The sequence below is a fragment of the Anomaloglossus baeobatrachus genome, chromosome 4 (assembly GCF_048569485.1).
Source record: "Anomaloglossus baeobatrachus isolate aAnoBae1 chromosome 4, aAnoBae1.hap1, whole genome shotgun sequence".
NCBI lineage: Eukaryota > Metazoa > Chordata > Amphibia > Anura > Aromobatidae > Anomaloglossus > Anomaloglossus baeobatrachus.
This window is the reverse complement of record NC_134356.1, coordinates 471,869,393-471,886,892: the sequence shown is the minus strand read 5'-3', so window position 1 is coordinate 471,886,892 and position 17,500 is coordinate 471,869,393. Positions and strand designations below refer to the sequence as shown.

The 17,500-nt window shown below is 45.0% G+C and overlaps 1 protein-coding gene across 3 annotated transcripts in view; it reads right to left on the bottom strand.

Moving 5' to 3' along the window:
* The window catches only part of LRRC49 (leucine rich repeat containing 49), a 230,880-nt gene that overhangs the window by 100,427 nt on the left and 112,953 nt on the right, over positions 1-17,500 (bottom strand). For all 3 annotated transcript variants that reach the window (XM_075345709.1, XM_075345711.1, XM_075345710.1), the window contains one exon: positions 2,956-3,103. In XM_075345709.1, coding sequence (XP_075201824.1) covers positions 2,956-3,103 — 148 coding nt within the window. The remainder of the gene's footprint in view (positions 1-2,955; positions 3,104-17,500) is intronic.

Below are 17,500 nucleotides of genomic sequence, written 5' to 3'. Positions count from 1 at the left end.
CCCACCTCTTCCGACAAGCCTACGACCTGCCGTAACCCTCAGTCTGATACAGTGCCGCACAATCAGCTCTACCCTAACCTACTGTATCCTCACCTATCTCTTGTAGACTGTGAGCCTTCGCGGGCAGGGACCTCTATCCTTCTGTACCCGTCTGTGTCTTTTGTTGTTTGATTGCTGTACTTCTCCCTATTATCTATAACCCTTTCACATGTAAAGTGCCATGGAATTGATGGCGCAATAATAATATATTTAGTAATATATAATAATGAGAAATGACACAGGGAAAAAAGTATTGAACACCCTTACTGAAATGTATTTAATACGTCATACAAAAGCCTTTGTTGGTCATGACAGTTTCAATACAGCTCCTGTATGGAGAAACTATTTGCATGCATTACTTAGGTGTGATTTGGGCCCATATTTCGCACAAACACTCTTCAAATCTTGGCGGTAACATGGGCTTCTGCTATGAGGACTTTTAGTTCCTTCCATAAATTTTCTATTGGATTCAGACCATATGGTAGGCTGGGCAATTCTAGCAGCATTATTTTCTCTGAAACTAATTGAGAGTTTCCTTGACTGTGTGTTTGGAATCATTGTCTTGCTGAAATGGCAAACCTTGTTTATTCTTCATCATCTTGGTAAAGAGCAGCAGATTTTTATTAAGAATGTCCTAGTAGATTTGTTCATGCATCCTTACTTCAATAATATGAAGTTAGCCAGTGCCGAATGCTGAAAAACAGCCCCACACCATGATGTTTCCACCTCCAAACGTCACTGTTGGTATGGTGTTTTGGGGTGATTTACAGTGCCTTTTAGCCTCCAAACAAGGTGTTCATAATGAAAATAGAACATGAAGATCTCATTTTAATTTAACAGAAATAGAATTTAATGGAGAGAGATGCATAATGTCAATCATCTCTCTGTTCCTGACAGTGTGCAATATACTCGTGTCCTGTCAGTACGTCATAAATGTACAAAGTGAGTGGTTGTACTGAACTTTCATATTGATGGTCTATCTGGTTTCTGGGCAAAATCAGCCTGGAAAAAAGCCGGAGAAGCCCCTCATATGAAGATCATAATGCACAGCAATGATAAAACGATATTGCTGTGGCTGTGCACATGTTCCATTTAATATCACGCTTTAACCACTTTAGGGTTCGTAAAGTGACATAAGAAGCAGACTGCTTTCTCCTTCAAGTATAGAATAAAAGATGCAATAAAACCGTTGGCAAAGCCAAATTAACAAAACAACAGCTGACATTTTCCTGACACATCATTGCCTGGGAAAATTCTGTGGATACGATATAGCGCATAAAAGCCACTGTGTGCACTGTATATAGCCTTTTACCTCCAAAACTAGTCTGCCTCTCCTTCTACCTCCACTAGGGGTCAGTATTGTCATACATTACGCTTCCAGCCTAGTTCTGGCACGTCCAGCTCCTCATCATCTTCTCACCTCCCCAAGAGTCTACCATTGTTCCCCACAACTGCTTTATGGCACTCTAGAATAGCGCAACCGCATTTTAAATGACTCAGACAGTGGTAGATTTTTTTTTTTTTTACTTTGATCTGCATACAAAAAAGGTATTGCAATGCATTAGTATTTGGCAATATGTCTGCTTCTTCTGTGATATTTTTGGGATTTGTTGACCTTTCCAGATAACTGCTTTTGATCTTCAAGGGAATGGGTCTACAGAAAATAACCTAGTCTATAAAGTAGGTTTTTTTGTGGTAGCTTTGGAGATGAGCAAATATATTAAAGTGGAACTGAGTTCATGAATTTTGTAAAAATTCGCACTTACCATTTTCGGATTATACATTTCGTATAAGGCCATCCTACAGATTACACTTGCGTGGGTTGCCTCCTTTCAGACAATATTCTGCCCTGACTGCAGTTTATTAGAAAACAACAAACTTTGTTGTGCTCAGCTTCCCTAGGTCCAGCAGTGAGTCTCTGCTAATGATGCTGATAATTAGGCATGAACTTGCTCATTGCTGTAACATCACAAGCGTGGCAGCCAACTGTAACGCTCCCTGGTGTTGGTGAGCAGTAGTAGGAGTGGACCCACTGGACCACAGGGGTTTGATACCCGTGCTTAACCTGTCGTGGGGGGCTTGACTAATCAACTACTAAGGTGGTCGCCTGGTGCCACTTTCAGGGCAGTGTCCGGGACTGTGGCAGCTGACCCACAAGGCAGGGATGGGCTAAAGTATGGACACAGGTGCAAGCGGGTACAGTCTAGTGCTGGCAGGTGCAGCTGCAATGGCTGGAGCTTGAAAGGGGCTGGCAGGTATGGGAAGGCAGACATAGGTGTAGGTAATGTGACAAGAGTACGAGACCTAACAAATAGCTAGTAGACTAGCTAACTAAAGGTTTTGCACAGGCACCTCCCTGAGTAGGAGGATGCTTTAAGTATCAAGTGCCTCTCATCCATAGGCTGACAGTCATTTCCGGGAAATAGCTCACCAGCCCTTTAAGAGGCACGTGCACGTACCTTAGGTGCATTGCCGGGGGACCTGTGTGGTATGCACAGGCCAAGGGAGGAGAAGGCAGAGAAGCATATGGACAGCTGTGGGAGTACAGGGGAGGATGTCGTCCGGCCACGGTGGTAAGTGAGCCAGTGTCCCTTCCGGTGAGAAGCAGAGTAGTGCAGGGACGATGGTGCAACACAAACCAGTGAGGGAATACCTACTTCTGAGCTGTTGAGCTAATTGGCTGGTGAGAGGTCGATGCGACATCAGCATCACAGCCAATGCCTGACACTTTAATCAATGGTCGAGCATGGAAAAAAGGGAAGGTGAGCCCAGTGTGGTTTGTTGTTTTTTTAACTAAAAAGAGACAACTCATATAAATAGGCTGAACCTGCTGTGTGTAGACACATGTAATAATATCTGCAGTTGTCAGCTTCCCGATATCACTCCACCAGCTTTTCACATTGGCATTGCCCTTACCGTGATTCTCTTCATATCCAGCTGTCGCAGCTGCAGCATATGTCCCAGAATGGTTTGCCTGTACCATGACTCTTGAGCTATAGGGTTGCCATCAAGTGTGACATCTGAAAGCGATGTGGAGTCAGCAAGGCACAGGATGTCATTGATTCTGTAAAGGAAAATGAAACATTGTTGAGCTGAGGTCATTTTTAGGAATAGGAGGTTGGACGAATTTCTAAAGGAAATACAGTATGTTTAACTTAACCCTTTTATAACTGCTTGTGTTTTGAAGACATGAGACATTTTTGGAATGCTGGAAATTTTCAATTTTATAATTTTGTTTGTTTCTTTATTCGCAAGATACATTGGGTTTTCTTATGATTACATTTTTGCAGTTAACAGAATTTCATTTAGTAGACCCCCCCCTAAAAAAAAAAAATCTTTGTTCTGCTTTAAAAGTTATTTTTCAATTAATACAGCTTTATACAAAAATGTTTTCTCTAGTTCACCTGTACATTTGTTAGGGGAGCAATGATAAGACAAAACAGTATTAGAAGTATCTTTTTAATATTCAGTCAGTAATGCTCATACCCAAGGGTAAGTACATTCATAAATTTGCTAAGGGGCCAAGACTTTATTATCTACACCTCTGGTACCCCCATTCATTATCTTAAAGGGGTGTCTCATCTTCACTCTTCAGAAGCGCACTGCTCCCCTGCCTTCCGGCTTTCTGCTTGCCCTAGGGCACTTTGCTCCTGAAGGTTTACAGTTCAGTCTTATGAGCAGAAGATCCAATTTGTGAACTCTCCCATACTGTTAAGATAGTCAGCTTTGCATTTGCAACTAAAGTAAAGCGCAATAAGACTGAAGATGGTTGTATCCAGCAATCTGGTCGGCTTCAAAGCAGCATGAAAAGGAGGTAAAACATATTGACTGCTCATGCAGTGTACTCTTGGCAAGGAACCTAGACATGCTGGAACTACAGGGTAGCTGGTAATTTAGCCTTAATCTATGGAATTGAAAGTCCCGTCGTTCATGAGAACAGACGATTTTTACTAAGGCTAAGTTCACATTTCCGTTGATTTGTATCAGTCACATGCGTCGCTTGACGCATGTGACTGATGCGCTGTTCAACGCTGTACAACGGATGACAAAGAACAGAATTCTTTGTCGGATTCCGTTGTGTGCGGGGGGCGGAGTTCGGGGGCAGAGCCGAGCGGGGGGCGGGGCCAGGCGCTGAGGATGTCAGTGGAAGTGCTGCGGTCTGCATGGCTGGGGACAGGTGAGTGTATCTGTGAGTGAGTGAGTGTGTGTATGTGCATGTATGTATGTATGTATGTGTGTGCACATGCAAAGTGTGGGAGGGGCGGAGCCGAGCGGGGGGCGGGGCCAGGCGCTGAGGATGTCAGTGGAAGTGCTGCGGTCTGCATGGCTGGGGACAGGTGAGTGTATGTGTGAGTGAGTGTGTGTGTATGTATGTATGTATGTGTGTGTGTGCACATGCAAAGTGCGGGAGGGGGCGGAGCCGAGCAGGGGGCGGGGCCAGACGAGGGTGTCAGTGCTTGTCTGCATGGCTGGGGACAGGTTGTGTGTGTGTACATACATGTGCGGAGTGCGGGAGGGGGCGGGGCCGAGCGGGGAAGTGTCGGCCTCCCTGCACACGTAACCAGCCTAAATATCGGGTAACAGCAAAGCACCCGATGTTTACCTTGGTTACCCGATATTTACCTTGGTTACGGGCCTACACCGCTTAGCGCTGGCTCCTTGCACCGTAACCAGGGTAAATATCGGGTAACCAACCAAAGCTGGTGACGTGTGCAGGGAGCCAGAGAGCATGCGCAGCGAAATCCGACGGATCTCGCTGCTCAAAAAACGTTACATGCTGCGTTCCTCCCGCCCGGCGGTCAGTCGTTCCACGACTGATCAGTCGGGCGGAGGGTGCAACGCAGCATCATCAGTCACAATCCGCTGCTCATACAAGTCTATGGGAGCAGCGGAATCCGCTAAACGGATTCCGCTGTTTACAAGAGCAGCGGATTGTGACTGATAGATTTTAGCGGAAATGTGAACTTAGCCTAAGCAGTAAATTGCAAACTCACTTGTTTTTACAAGCACTATGCAATTTTACCCATTTATAAAAGGTGAGACAACCGGTTTGTGGCAAGTACTACACAGTGACAGCGACTTGCTGTAATTTGGTTATGAAAGAGGTAAATAAGGCTGCATCTGTAGACTTAACCTGGAGCAGAGGTGCACAACCTTCTCTGGTCCCAGGACCACATTGATATATTTAAATAATTCCAAGGGCTGCAATAAAACCTAAAAGGATATTACCTTTTGAAATTTTTATCCCAAATCAAAAGTAGAGTATTTGCCATGAATGTCTAAGAGACGGAAGTTCCACTGCAAGGTTTGCCACATATCTTGAGAATGGGGTGCTCGTCTCCCCCAATAAGTACTCTAGAGAGGAGGAGACCCTGCATACAAATAAACTTTCCCCGGTGAACACTATGGATGGGGGTTTTTCAAGGACCACAATGCACAGACTGCCTCCCGACCTGAATTTACAGCCTGATCTGTGTCTCTGAGGCTGTAAATTTAGGTCTGGATCATCCCGGGCATTGTAGTCCCAAGACTGTGAAATATGCTGTGCGGACCTGGTCTTACTCACATATGGACAGAATCAAAAAGAAAAATATATACATAGTGTAAATGGAAAAAGAAAAAAAAAATATTAAAAGTTTAATTTTATTGGTAAGGACTTCAAACTCTTTATATTAACAACTCTCAAATATTAATATTACGCGTGTGTGGAAGATGTGTCAGGAGAAAAATAGAAAGGTGGCTAACTGTGCTTAGTGGGCCCTATAAGCGGTCAGCCATCTAAAGAGGAGGTTAGCACGCTAAGGCCCAGTGCCCAAGCTGTGGAGTTTTGACCTGTATTTTCAGAAATCTGCAGCAAAATCTGCATGTCCATTGTGAAGTCAGCAAAGTCTATGAGAATTCAGAAGGGCTGTGCCCACGTTGCTTATTTTTCCCTTGCGTATTTGGTGCAGAAAAAAAGAAATCTGCACCAAATACGCAAGGGAAAAATAAGCAACGTGGGCACAGCCCTTCTGAATTCTCATAGACTTTGCTGACTTCACAATGGTCATGCAGATTTTGCTGCAGATTTCTGAAAATCTGAGTCAAAATCAGCACCAAAATCTGCAGCGTGGGCACAGGGCCTATTAGTTCGACATGGCACCCCAGCTTAACAACAAGTGTCCCTGGACACCCCAATATAAACCTACACTAAACATAAAAATGCACAAAATATTGCACACCAGGTTCTCGAAACAAGTGGCAATGTAATGGATAGATTAAAATCAATCTCTGTATTAATAAAGACACTAGATCATGTTAAGAAGCCTATATAATGAATATTTAATATGTTAGAGACAGGCATACACGTGTCCTCTCTGCATTACCACCACATTTAAATATGACTGGAAAAAAAGACCGCTTAAAATACCTAGGGATATACAGTACATAACATGCACATAAGATTCCCTCTATGCACACAATTTCCTGTCGTCCTTTGAGGAAATCAAATCAACACTGTCCAAGTAGGATAAGCTACATCTGTTTTTCTTTGGAAGGATGGCCTCCAATAAGAGGACGATTCTCCCAAAATTCCTATATTTCTGGAGACATTCCCCATAGCAATTCCGAGGCTGATGATCCGGCAGTTCCAGTCAAGGCTGAATAATTTTGTTTGGGCTCACAAGTGCCATCAAATTGCTCATTCAGTGCTATTGACTCCTAAGAGAATGGGTGGCCTAGCTTTCCCATAGAAATGGGGGAATAGGGCTGCACAGCTTTATGGAATAAAATAGAAAATTGCAATAAAGAGTGAGGGTGCAAGACCTCCCAAAACAATGTAGCAAGAGGAGAAAAGGGTACGTAAAAAGTACTCTACTCACAGAAAATATCTCAAAATATAACAAAAGTTTATTGAATTGTGCCTAGCTTTCCCGAACATGTGGAAATACTACCAAGGCACACATCTAAGGCATATCTCTGCCTGGACCAGTTAAATCACAAGTAAATGGATGGAAGTGGAGCATGTTTCGCTGGCGCCTACCCAACCGAATGCCCTTTTGTGGGCGATTTTTGCAGATCCCCAAGACATAGTTCTTTTAGGACCTATGACATTCACTAGGTGTATTTGGAAGATGGCCATAAAATTTTCCCTCTCACTTCAGTCAAACCTTCAATGGCACCATTTTCATATACTCCAGAGCCTTGCAAGGTAGTTCCACCAACCAAATGACTAACCCATGGATCAGAGCACACCTTTTCAATTTGTAGACATAATTGACCCTTTCATTAACGAAATAGTACCCTAAAATCACAGCAGAAGCTTATTACATATATGCGCAGATACGTCACCAGGCCATATCTTTGGTGAAATCCACTTCATTCTCTAAGCTTACCCAGTTTGAGGGCCTCTGCATGCAGGGCACTTCGACGAAGGGACTGATCTTGCGTATATACGACATACCTCACACACAGCAATACAACACTCATACATGACAAAATGAGAGACATACTTTTGTAGAGATATAGTGAAAGCAGTATGGCAGACAATCTAGGAAAGAGCAGAGAAAACTTCTCTCTGTACCATGTAAAATGAGAATCAATATAAAATTCTGCACTGGTACTATACCGTAGAGGTCCTTAGTAGGTTCTTTCCTAATTTATTGGACCGGTGCTGGAGCTGTATGAAAGAGAGAAAGGTCCTTCCATCATATCTTTTGGGATTATGAGGTTCTTTTGTCTTTTTAGATAGATGTGAGAGAGCTGACCTACAGAGTTCTGGGGTATAGGGTTGCTCTGGATCCATTTAATTATCTTCTTAGTGTCCCATCCCCAGGAGTCACAAAAGATTCAGCCAGGCTGCTTCTCCATATATAGACTTCGGCAAAATGCTTGATGTATGTAAATAGAGGACCTCGATGAGTAGGGAACACTAACCATGCAGCAGTTGACAACCTCTGACCATGCAAATGCATGATAAAAAAATGCCACCATTTTATTGGGAGGTACAATGATTTCAAAGACTGGATGAAGCATTATCTGTAAACGTAAGCAGGGAGCTCTGCTATGGAACGCGCACATCACATCCACTATGACTGGAAGCGACATTTGAGAAAAGCACGTGCTAATGATGTCCTGGAAAGCAAAATGTGTTCCACTGCTGTACAGTCCGCTGGAACGCCATTGTTCAGTGTATTATAATACACTGAACAAAAATATAGGCCCCACACTTTTGTTTTTCCTCCAATTTTTCATGAGCTAAAATCAAGGATCTAAGACTTTCCATGTACTGTATTTTTCGGACTATAAGGCGCACATAAAAGCCTATGATTTTCTCAGAAATCAAAAGTGCGCCTTATAGTCTGGTGCATCTTATATATGAATGCAAGTGAGCATTATGCCTCCTGTTAAGAGACATGCTTACTCACCTAAACCGGTTGCTTCGGTGCTGGTTGGCCAGACGGGCGGCGTTGTTCTCCGGGACCAACGCCTCCTCTTTCGGCCATCTTGCTCCTCTTTCTTCTGAAGCCTGTGTGCATGACGCGTCCATGTCATACACAATCGCCGGCACTGAGGTCCTGTGCAGGCGCACTTTGATCAGCCCTACTCAGGGCAGATCAAAGTACGGTATTGTAGTGCGCCTGCACAGGACCTCAGTGCCGGAAAGTGTGTATGATGTGGACGCGTCATGCACACAGGCTTCAGAAGACAGAGGAGCAAGATGGCCGAAAGAGGAGGCGCCGATCCCGGAGAACAGCGTCGCCCATCTGGCCAACCAGCACCGGAGCGACTGGTTTAGGTGGGTAAAGTGTTTTTAATGTTTTACAGTGCGGCCTGCGATCTTATATACAGCATGTTAGAATGCTGTACATAAGAGCAGCGTCTGACTGGCTACCGGAGGAATCTCCAGTAATGCCAGGCCTGGATTCAGGTACCTGCATTGCACTCCGGAGCTCTCACCTGAGCTCCGGCGTGCAGCCTAGGCTGTACCGCGAGCGCCGAGTGATTGATTCCCCAGCGATTGCGGTTCAGTTCATGACAGCTGCAGACATCCCGGGTTGATCTCCGGTGCTCTCACCTGAACTCCGGATTGCACCCCGGCCTGTTCGCAGCTGTCATGAACTTAATGCACTGCGGGTTATAATCCGGTGCGCCTTATATATGAACCTAGGCGTCTTAGCAGGCTCTCATTACTAATGCGCCTTATAATCCGGTGCGCCTTATGGTCCGAAAAATACGGTACATAAAAGGCTTTTTTCTCTCAAATATTGTTCACCAATTTGTCTAAATCTGTGTTAGTGAGCTCTTCTCCTTTGCCAAAATAATCAACCCCCATCACAGGTGTGGCATATCAAGATGCTGATTAGACAGTATGATTAATGCTAAGTTGTGTCTTAAGTTGGGTTCACACAGAGCGACAACGACGTCGCTGTTACGTCACCATTTTCTGTGACGCAACAGCGACCTAGTAAGTCGCTGTTATGATCGCTGCTTAGCTGTCAAACACAGCAGACGCAGCAGCAATCATAATGACAAGCGTCGCTGTGGAAGCCATGCTGCACTAGGTAACTAAGGTAAATATCGGGTAACCATTACCCGATATTTACCTTGGTTACCAGCACACACGCTTAGCGCTGGCTCCCTGCTCTCCTAGCCAGGGTACACATCGGGTTAATTACGGCATCGGCTACGTATGCAGGGAGCCAGCGGTAAGCGGTGCGCTCTCACGCTGCCAGTGCCGACTCCCTGCTCACGTAGCTGGAGTACACATCGGGTAATTAACCCGATGTGTACTCCAGCTACGTGTGCTGGGAGCAGGGAGCCGGCACTGGTAGCGTGAGAGCGCGGTGCTAGTAACTGTGACACCCTGGGCAAGCCAGGGGTCACAGGTCATAACACCACCAAACCCTACACCCCGGATAGGTACACCGAAGCTACACCAGAAATCCTTGTTGCCTTCCTCCAGGGGCTGATATCCACAACAGGGGGTGGGCCAGGCGGTTGGCTCCGCCCACCGAGGAGTTCACAGTCCTGGAGGCGGGAAAACCAGGCAGATTAGGTTTGGAGTTTGAAGTAGAAGGAGGGAAAGTAGTGAAAGAGGAAAAGTGACAGTTTGAAAGCCTGAAGTTGGTCCGGGTGTGTGCCCCGGACTGAGACAGCAAGGTTAGCAGACGGTGGTGACCGTCTGCAGGAGAGGCTGATCGGAGGTTGCCGAAAGGACCGTGGATGGGTGGTGGCCCGGCGGTACCGGACCGGTATACAAGGAGAAGCCAGCACCATTGGCAGGGGCCTTTCGGATCCCGGCAAGGCTAGGAGTCGCCGTGAATTTGCCAAATCCGTCAGTGAAGGGGACCTCCGGGTCTCCAAGCAACTAAGTCCCGATTGAAGGCAACAGTCCACCGTAGGAGAGAGACACCGCCACCGCCAAGGCACCAGTTTCTCAGGGCCAGCGCCTGCGGGCAAAGAGGGGCTCCTCCAGCCCATATCCAAGTCGGGGAGCGGGTTACCGGTGGGAACCCATCGCTACCAAAATTACACTAGGTGCAGGGACAGGGACCGTCACCGCCAACTACCGGGGAAAAGCAACAGCAGCCGTCCGTGGGAACAGTCTTTCCAGTCGTGTGTTTTACCGAGAACTGTGTCATCGTCTCAGGCTGAGTGAGTACCACCGTGCCGTGCGGCACAGCGCTGCCCCCGCGACCCTGCACCTCACCAGGCCCCGCACCTGGCCTGCCATCCCTCATCCTTCACCCCATCACTGGGCCCCGGGACAACCAACCCCTACCCACGGAGGGGAGAACTAACAACTCTGCTGCTCCCTGTCACCGCTCCCGGGATCCCCATACAGAGCAGCGGTGGTGTCCACACAATCACCACAACCGTGGGTGGCGTCACAGACAATAAATCCCCAAAACCAATCCCCTTTTCACTCACGGGCGAAGAGCGCCGCTCGAGTCCCCGGGATCCGGCACAACGCTCGAGCCACCGAGCAGCAGAGGCCGCAGCAGCAGCGGCAGCCGGACTCGAGCAGAGGGAGAGCGCAGCGTCCCCTCCTCCGCCCGCGACATAACTAATGTAAATATCGGGTAACCAAGGGAAGGGCTTCTTGGTTACCCGATGTTTACCGTGGTAATAGCTTACCGCAGGCTGCCAGACGCCGGCTCCTGCTCCCTGCTTACTTCAGTTCGTCGCTCTCTCGCTGTTACACACAGCGATGTGTGCTTCACAGCGGGAGAGCGACGAGCAAAAAATGAAGCAGGACATTCAGCAACGAGCGGTGACCTCACAGCAGGGGCCAGCTCGTTGTTGGATGTCACACACAGCGACGGGACGTCGCTGCTACGTCACAGAAAATGGTGACGTAGCAGCGACGTCGTTGTCGCTGTGTGTTACACCACCTTTAGGCTGGTCACAATAAATGGCCATTCTAAAATGCGCCATTTTATCAGACAGCACAATACCACAGATAACTCAAATTTTGAGGGACGCTCATCATTCTCTTCGAGGTCTCCACCTAACTGCAGTTCGTCGTCGGAACGGAGTTGAAAAGGGCAAATGCTCACATTCGATGGTGTCTGGCATTTTGGAGAGGTTTTCTTCATGGATGAATCCCGGTTTTCAATGTACAGGGAAAATTGCAGACTGTATGGCATTGTGTGGGTGGGCGGTTTACTGATGTCAGCTTCGTGAATCGAGAGGCCCATGTTGGAGATGGGGTTATGGACAATGAACACAGGTGCATTTTATTGATGAAATTTTGAATGCACAGAGATACCATGACGAGATCCTGCAGCCAATTGTTGTGCCATTCATCCATGACCATCATCTCATGTTTCAGCATCATAATACATGGCCCCATGTTGCAAGGATCTGTACAGATTTTCTGGAAGCTGAAAGCTTCCCAGTTCTTGCATGGCCAGCATAATCACCAGACATGTCACACATTGAGCATGTTTGGGATGCTCTGGATTGGCATATAGAACAGTGTTTTCAAGTACCTGCCAATATCCAGAAACTTTCCACAGCCATTGAAGAGGAGTGGATTAAAATTCCACAGGACACAATCAACAGCCTCATCAACTCGTTGAGAAAGAGGTGTTGCATTGTGTAAAGCAATTCGTGCTCACACCAGATAATAACTGACTGGTTTTCTGACCACCCAGAACTCCCCCAATACTGTAAAACTGCCCATTTTAGACGCCTAAGGCACACCTGTGCAATAATCACACTGTCTAATCAGCATCTTGATATGCCAAACCTGTGAGTTGGATGGATTATCTGGGCAAATGAGAAGTGCTTATTTACACAGATTAAGACAAATTTGTGAACAATATTTAAGAGAAAAAAGCCTTTAGTGTATATAGAAAAAGTCAGGGACGTAATGATAACTGTTGCAGAGGTCGGGACTGTGACTGGGCTCGGGGGTACAGGAGATCCACTGACCCCAGCACCTGCTTCAGCTGGATGTGAATTTGAGGGCGCACATCCAGCTAAAATGCTTTGCAGCACAGAGACCTGTTGGGTCCCTGCTCTGCAATACAAGCTATCAGGGCAGTGGATGTTGGTATGCCACTGCATGCTGACACAGAAGTTGCCATGTGGTTTGGGAGCGGAGGAAGACAAGTAGAATGTAGTTTTTTTTAATGTGTTAGAAACAGAACGAGGCTGTATATACAGTTAGGTCCAGAAATATTTGGACAGTGACACAAGTTTTGTTATTTTAGCTGTTTACAAAAACATGTTCAGAAATACAATTATATATATAATATGGGCTGAAAGTGCACACTCCCAGCTGCAATATGAGAGTTTTCACATCCAAATCGGAGAAAGGGTTTAGGAATCATAGCTCTGTAATGCATAGCCTCCTCTTTTTCAAGGGACCAAAAGTAATTGGACAAGGGACTCTAAGGGCTGCAATTAACTCTGAAGGCGTCTCCCTCGTTAACCTGTAATCAAAGAAGTAGTTAAAAGGTCTGGGGTTGATTACAGGTGTGTGGTTTTGCATTTGGAAGCTGTTGCTGTGACCAGACAACATGCGGTCTAAGGAACTCTCAATTGAGGTGAAGCAGCACATCCTGAGGCTGAAAAAAAAGAAAAAATCCATCAGAGAGATAGCAGACATGCTTGGAGTAGCAAAATCAACAGTCGAGTACATTCTGAGAAAAAAGGAATTGACTGGTGAGCTTGGGAACTCAAAAAGGCCTGGGCGTCCACGGATGACAACAGTGGTGGATGATCGCCGCATACTTTCTTTGGTGAAGAAGAACCCGTTCACAACATCAACTGAAGTCCAGAACACTCTCAGTGAAGTAGGTGTATCTGTCTCTAAGTCAACAGTAAAGAGAAGACTCCATGAAAGTAAATGCAAAGGGTTCACATCTAGATGCAAACCATTCATCAATTCCAAAAATAGACAGGCCAGAGTTAAATTTGCTGAAAAACACCTCATGAAGCCAGCTCAGTTCTGGAAAAGTATTCTATGGACAGATGAGACCAAGATCAACCTGTACCAGAATGATGGGAAGAAAAAAGTTTGGAGAAGAAAGGGAACGGCACATGATCCAAGGCACACCACATCCTCTGTAAAACATGGTGGAGGCAACATGATGGAATGGGCATGCATGGCTTTCAATGGCACTGGGTCACTTGTGTTTATTGATGACATAACAGCAGACAAGAGTAGCCGGATGAATTCTGAAGTGTACCGGGATATACTTTCAGCCCAGATTCAGCCAAATGCCGCAAAGTTGATCGGACGGCGCTTCATAGTACAGATGGACAATGACCCCAAGCATACAGCCAAAGCTACCCAGGAGTTCATGAGTGCAAAAAAGTGGAATATTCTGCAATGGCCAAGTCAATCACCAGATCTTAACCCAATTGAGCATGCATGTCACTTGCTCAAATCCAGACTTAAGACGGAAAGACCCACAACCAAGCAAGACCTGAAGGCTGCGGCTGTAAAGGCCTGGCAAAACATTAAGAAGGAGGAAACCCAGCGTTTGGTGATGTCCATGGGTTCCAGACTTAAGGCAGTGATTGCCTCCAAAGGATTCGCAACAAAATATTGAAAATACAAATATTTTGTTTGGGTTTGGTTTATTTGTCCAATTACTTTTGACCTCCTAAAATGTGGAGTGTTTGTAAAGAAATGTGTACAATTCCTACAATTTCTATCAGATACTTTTGTTCAAACCTTCAAATTAAACGTCACAATCTGCACTTGAATTCTGTTGTAGAGGTTTCATTTCAAATCCAATGTGGTGGCATGCAGAGCCCAACTCGTAAAAATTGTGTCACTGTCCAAATATTTCTGGACCTAACTGTAAAAAGAATGGGCCCAAGATATGGACATACAGTAACCTGCGAAAGTATTTGGCTCCCTTGAATTTGTCAACCTTTTCCCACATTTCAGGCTTCAAAAATAAAGATAAAAATGTTAATGTTATGGTGAAGAATCAACAACAAGTGGGACACAATTGTGAAGTTAAATGAAATTTATTGTTTTAAACATTTTTAAAAAATAAACTGAGAAGTGGGGTGTGCAATATTATTCGTTTCCTTTAAGTTAATACTTAACAGCTGCAAGTCGCTTGGGGTATGTGTCTATCAGTTTTGCACATCGAGAGACTGAAATTCTTGCCCATTCTTCCTTTGAAAACAGCTGGAGCTGAGTGAGATTGGATGGAGAGCGTTTATGAACAGCAGTTTTCAGCTCTTTCCACAGATTCTCGATTAGATTCAGGTCTGGACTGTGACTTGGCCATTCTAACAACTGAATACATTTATTTTTGAACCATTCCATTGTAGATTTTGCTTTATGTTTGGGATCATTGTCTTGTTGGAAGACAAATCTACGTCCCAGTCTCAGGTCTTTTGCAGACTCCAACAGGTTTTCTTCAAGAATGGTCCTGTATTTGGCTCCATCCATCTTCCCATCAATTTTAACCATCTTCCCTGCCCCTGCTGAAGAAAAGCAGGCCCAAACCATGATGCTGCCACCACCATGTTTGACAGTGGGGATGGTGTGTTCAGGGGGATGAGCTGTGTTGCTTTTACGCCAAACATATCATTTGGCATTGTGCCCAAAAAGTTCCATTTCGGTTTCATCTGACCAGAGCACCTTCTTCCACATGTTTGGTGTGTCTCCCAGGGGGCTTGTGGCAAACTTTAAACGACACTTTTTATGGATATCTTTGAGAAATGGCTTTCTTCTTGCCACTCTTCCATAAAAGGCCAGATTTGAGCAGTGCACGACTGATTGTTGTCCTATGGACAGACTCTCCCACCTCAGCTGTAGATCTCTGCAGTTCATCCAGAGTGATCATGGGCCTCTTGGCTGCATCTCTGAGCAGCCTTCTTGTTTGAGATGAAAGTTTGGAGGGACGGCTGAGTCTTGGTAAATTTGCAGTGGTATGATACGCCTTCCATTTCAATATTATCGCTTGCACAGTGCTCCATGGGATGTTTAAAGTTTTAAAATCTTTATGTATCTAAATCCGGCTTTAAACTTCTCCACAACAGTATCACGGACCTGCCTTTTGTGTTCCTTGGTCTTTATGATGCTGTCTGCACTTTAAACAGAACACTAAGACTATCACAGAGCAGGTGCATTTATACGGAGACTTTATTAGGTGTATTATATTTATCCACAGGTGGATTATATTTATCATCATCAGTCATTTAGGACAACATTGGATCATTCAGAGATCCTCAATGAACTTCTGGAGTGAGTTTGCTGCACTGAAAGTAAAGGGGACGAATAATATTGCACGCCCCAATTTTCATTTTTTATTTTTAAAAAAGGTTTAAAATATGCAAAAAAATTCGTTCAACTTCACAATTGTGTCCCACTTGTTGTTGATTCTTTATTATTAATTTAATTTTTTTTTATCTTTATATTTGAAGCCTGAAATGTGGGTAAAGGTTGACAAATTCAAGGGGGCTGAATACTTTTGCAAGGCACTGTATATACAGTTAGGTCCAGAAATATTTGGACAGTAACACAAGTTTTGTTATTTTAGCTGTTTACAAAACATGTTCAGAAATACAATTATATATATAATATGGGCTGAAAGTGCACACTCCCAGCTGCAATATGACAGTTTTCACATCCAAATCGGAGAAAGGGTTTAGGAATCATAGCTCTGTAATGCATAGCCTCCTCTTTTTCAAGGGACCAAAAGTAATTGGAAAAGGGACTCTAAGGGCTGCAATTAACTCTGAAGGCGTCTCCCTCGTTAACCGGTAATCAATGAAGTAGTTAAAAGGTCTGGGGTTGATTACAGGTGTGTGGTTTTGCATTTGGAAGCTGTTGCTGTGACCAGACAACATGCGGTCTAAGGAACTCTCAATTGAGGTGAAGCAGAACATCCTGAGGCTGAAAAAAAAGAAAAAATCCATCAGAGAGATAGCAGACATGCTTGGAGTAGCAAAATCAACAGTCGGGTACATTCTGAGAAAAAAGGAATTGACTGGTGAGCTTGGGAACTCAAAAAGGCCTGGGCGTCCACGGATGACAACAGTGGTGGATGATCGCCGCATACTTTCTTTGGTGAAGAAGAACCCGTTCACAACATCAACTGAAGTCCAGAACACGCTCAGTGAAGTAGGTGTATCTGTCTCTAAGTCAACAGTCAAGAGAAGACTCCATGAAAGTAAATACAAAGGGTTCACATCTAGATGCAAAGCATTCATCAATTCCAAAAATAGACAGGCCAGAGTTAAATTTGCTGAAAAACACCTCATGAAGCCAGCTCAGTTCTGGAAAAGTATTCTATGGACAAATGAGACCAAGATCAACCTGTACCAGAATGATGGGAAGAAAAAAGTTTGGAGAAGAAAGGGAACGGCACATGATCCAAGGCACACCACATCCTCTGTAAAACATGGTGGAGGCAATGTGATGGCATGGGCATGCATGGCTTTCAATGGCACTGGGTCACTTGTGTTTACTGATGACATAACAGCAGACAAGAGTAGCCGGATGAATTCTGAAGTGTACCGGGATATACTTTCAGCCCAGATTCAGCCAAATGCCGCAAAGTTGATCGGACGGCGCTTCATAGTACAGATGGACAATGACCCCAAGCATACAGCCAAAGCTACCCAGGAGTTCATGAGTGCAAAAAAGTGGAACATTCTGCAATGGCCAAGTCAATCACCAGATCTTAACCCAATTGAGCATGCATTTCACTTGCTCAAATCCAGACTTAAGACGGAAAGACCCACAAACAAGCAAGACCTGAAGTATGCGGCTGTAAAGGCCTGGCAAAACATTAAGAAGGAGGAAACCCAGCGTTTGGTGATGTCCATGGGTTCCAGACTTAAGGCAGTGATTGCCTCCAAAGGATTCGCAACAAAATATTGAAAATACAAATATTTTGTTTGGGTTTGGTTTATTTGTCCAATTACTTTTGACCTCCTAAAATGTGGAGTGTTTGTAAAGAAATGTGTACAATTCCTACAATTTCTATCAGATATT